The following is a 3,478-nucleotide window of genomic DNA, read 5'->3' as shown; positions in this document are numbered from 1 at the left end:
CAATTGCTTCCTGACTGTATATTGATATTTTGACGTGGAAACGCGAATACCCGATTTTCCATATGGTGCCATAGAATTCCATTGAAGTTTTGACGCCATTACAATCAAAAACGCTCTACATATTTCTACCTTACCGACTGAAGAATTGACTGAAGAATTACCGCCATTTCATGTGAAACCGATGTTTGAACTGATGACCCAATTTTACGTAGTTCGTTGACCTACGATCCATTTTTCCGAAACGCAAGTACTTAATTAACGAGACGTGTGGAATTGGTACTGTGTAAATTTTTAATTAACGTTATGTATTTTACTTTGAAGAACTTGCTCGTGTAAGTTTGTTTTCTTTTGAATTGATAAGATTGCTTTGTCATTGAAGATAGATTCAATTATTTTATTTGTACATTTTATAGTATTTTTCTCTTAAAACTTTATGTCACTTTTTGATATCTCATACCGATTGTGAAAACCAACCCTTAGTCGAACCAAATTTTGTTTTGTTGTAAAGTCATTTGAATTTTTGATTCTTTTTAGTATTGATTGCAATTCTACGTACAAGAATAACCATTCGTGTCTTACGTTAACCATTGCTTATGCGATATATTGTGCAACGCGAATCATTACCCTTCTTATTTTTTTGTTTTTGTGTCTGACTGTTTCAGATTTGCAGTTTCGCGTCCTCTGAGCTCGGAAGGTTGCGACCGGAGTTCAAGGTAAATTTTCGTAGTTTTTCCCTTTTAACGTTTGATTACATTTTGGTTGTTGATACTAACGAGTTGTGATTATTACTTTGTTTGAAAGTCACTTAATGATTATAGCTCCGTTGTTTCTGCGGAAGCCCTTTTGGATAAATATTTTCCCAGGCTACGTGTTGGCTTCTCATTTGTTTTATTAGAGATTATTTTAAATTGCCAGTTTGATATACTAGATCGATATATTACAGTGTCAGATTTGTGATATTTTGAGATCTTTGTTATTAAACTACCCGCATTTATACATCAAATACTGTTTGTTTTCTCCATAATTGTGTATTCCTTTGAGTTTAGTAAGACGAGAACAAGGATCTCTTGGTCTGCCTTGTTCATCCCTTTAGTACTCCTCTCTCTCTAAATTTATCAAAGACTAAGTGGCGCCTATCCGGATTACTTTTACTGTTTCCTTCCCTTTTTGGTTTATTTGTGTGTGTATAGAAGAACCCCATTTTCACCCCGACCCACCCCTACTTTGCCTGAGCTTACCGTGTGCTTATAGGTAATTTTGTCACGTTGGCCCAAAGTGAACGTAACAATATTGTTGGTACGAATCGACGAATTGGCGATTCACGTTGTTTATTGCTTCGGTAGAATTGATTCTTCGTAAAGCACGAGGTTACTTTTTGCTCGGGCGCCAAATGTTTCTTCTTGCAATTAAGAATGAGAAAAATCAAAAATTACGTTTTCAATTCTGTTTATTTTGACAACAACTCAAAACAACTTTTTTGTTACTATATTGTAATATAACTTGATTTTTAATCAAATTGCGCTAACATATGTCGCGGCCCAACGCAATCGCAATAAAAGCGGTGGAGATGCACCCTTGTTAGTTCCTACCAGGGACACATCGCCACGACAGTTGACTAAATTCTGGGAGACGCGGCTACGCAAGGCATATGCCAACAGAAAGTATATGGTGAAGGTTTGGTGTCCTTATTAAGTGATTTTCTACAACCTTTTAGCAAGTTTTATTTTTCTGATAAGTACAAGATAGGTCAAAATTTAAGCTAAAGTAAAGCGTGTCTTGGTGCCGGAAAAGAATTTTTATTATAAATTGCATACCTCTTCTTGGCAATAACATTTTCAAACATTTTCAGTGAGCGAAGTGCAATTTGAAAATCGAGCTGCATTTAAAATCGATGTGCAATCAGTTCTCCAATATACGCCACTACAGATAAAACCAGACCGAAAGAGTATACAATAAAAATTCCATTCAAGTGCTGTAAAGATAGCGCCACCACTTCTTCTTCTTGCGGCAATTCCCTTCTTTTCGAGTCGACGTAAGATTCTCGATCTTTATCTAGTTTATCGTACAAACCGCTTTCGGTCAATCTGTCGATGACTATGTTTAAACTGTCGATAATGAAACTACTTCTCTTACTTATAAAGGTCTGCATCAAGGGAGGTACAAAGTGATTATCAATGAAGTAATTAGGCAGTCGTAAACTCAGTGCATGGGCATGTAGTGTTTTCAATGGAATAACGATAGAGAAATTTGGATGTGCAGACCAACTCTCCAACAGCACACGGGGATCTTCATCTCGTATGGGACATGTTCTTAACTTCATCTTGCTGAATATCTTCCCATGACTTAGCAATTTGTGTACCGTTCTCACCGTTACGGCAGTAGATTCCCAACAAATTGGAATCTCAGCTTCTAGCAGCTCCTTTATACTGCTTATCGGTTGGCTTCTCGGAGGTGTAGTTATCAGGCGCATTAAGTTTGATACGTACGCTGTTTGTATGTGCACGCTGTATATAATGTAGCACACAATTAGAAATCTAAGTCTTGAAGAATTGGTAATGCGATTAGTGCTTCCAGATAGCGTGATTCCAAAAGTCTTCAGAACAATTTCACCGAAGCTTCTTTTGAATTTTTCCAAAACGTACCACGCAAAGGTAAATAATGCAAAACCAACCGAAACTAATATCCAAACCTCCTTTTCAAAATTAACTGCTAAAATTTCCAATGACGAAATGGCATTTGTTGGAGGAACTACCCACACTATGACGTCCCGTATGTACACGTGACTCACACGAGAACCTCCGTTTATATTGGAAATTGGTAGTCCATCACGTACAATAATACCATACATACGAGGTTGTTTCAAAGAGATATTCAATATTTCAACCGCCATGTTAATGGTAAAATCTCTGCGATTAAATTTATACATTAAGTGCAAAGAGGAAGTAGTACTGAATCGTGTGGGACATCCGTGATAATCTCTTATAGGAAGCGGAATCGTGTCAGCGATCGCTTGATCACAACTTTGCACATGCATTGTGTTCGGGAATGCGCCGTGATGGTTCTGAACATCATGTGGATTTGCTGTAAATAAGAACGATCTTGCATCTTCGTCCTTGTTGATCATCAAAATTGCCAGATATATAATGCCATAATTCCATAATATATCGAAAACCGCTTCCACGTGCCGTAAGTGATCGGTTATAATAAGTAATCTTGCATTAACGGGTTGCACACTCCATGTACCTATGGATTCCAATGAAACAATACACTTTCTTAAAACATCCAAATCTCTAACTTCGAATATGAAATTGTTGGAAACCTTTCCTATCCTGCGAGGTATGGGATAATCGATGTTAATAAGAATCCTTTGGTTTCTTATATTGAACGGTAAGAGGTCACTACTTTCCTTGAAGGCATAGTGGAGAGTTTCGTTTCCAAAAATCGTTCGGATCACTTTTTCTGTACATACCTTCCAGGA

The 3,478-nt window shown here is 37.2% G+C and overlaps 1 protein-coding gene across 1 annotated transcript; it reads right to left on the bottom strand.

Moving 5' to 3' along the window:
* Positions 1-1,819: 1,819 nt before the first annotated feature.
* On the bottom strand, positions 1,820-3,124 carry LOC116180773. The gene has a single exon (XM_031500899.1). The coding sequence runs from the start codon at positions 3,122-3,124 to the stop codon at positions 1,883-1,885; it is 1,242 nt and encodes a 413-aa protein (XP_031356759.1). The 3' UTR covers positions 1,820-1,882.
* Between the last annotated feature and the right edge of the window lie 354 nt (positions 3,125-3,478).

This window comes from Photinus pyralis, unplaced genomic scaffold, assembly GCF_008802855.1.
Source record: "Photinus pyralis isolate 1611_PpyrPB1 unplaced genomic scaffold, Ppyr1.3 Ppyr1.4_LG9, whole genome shotgun sequence".
Taxonomy (NCBI): domain Eukaryota; kingdom Metazoa; phylum Arthropoda; class Insecta; order Coleoptera; family Lampyridae; genus Photinus; species Photinus pyralis.
The sequence above is the reverse complement of the archived record's forward strand: the minus strand, read 5'-3'. Positions and strand labels throughout refer to the sequence as shown.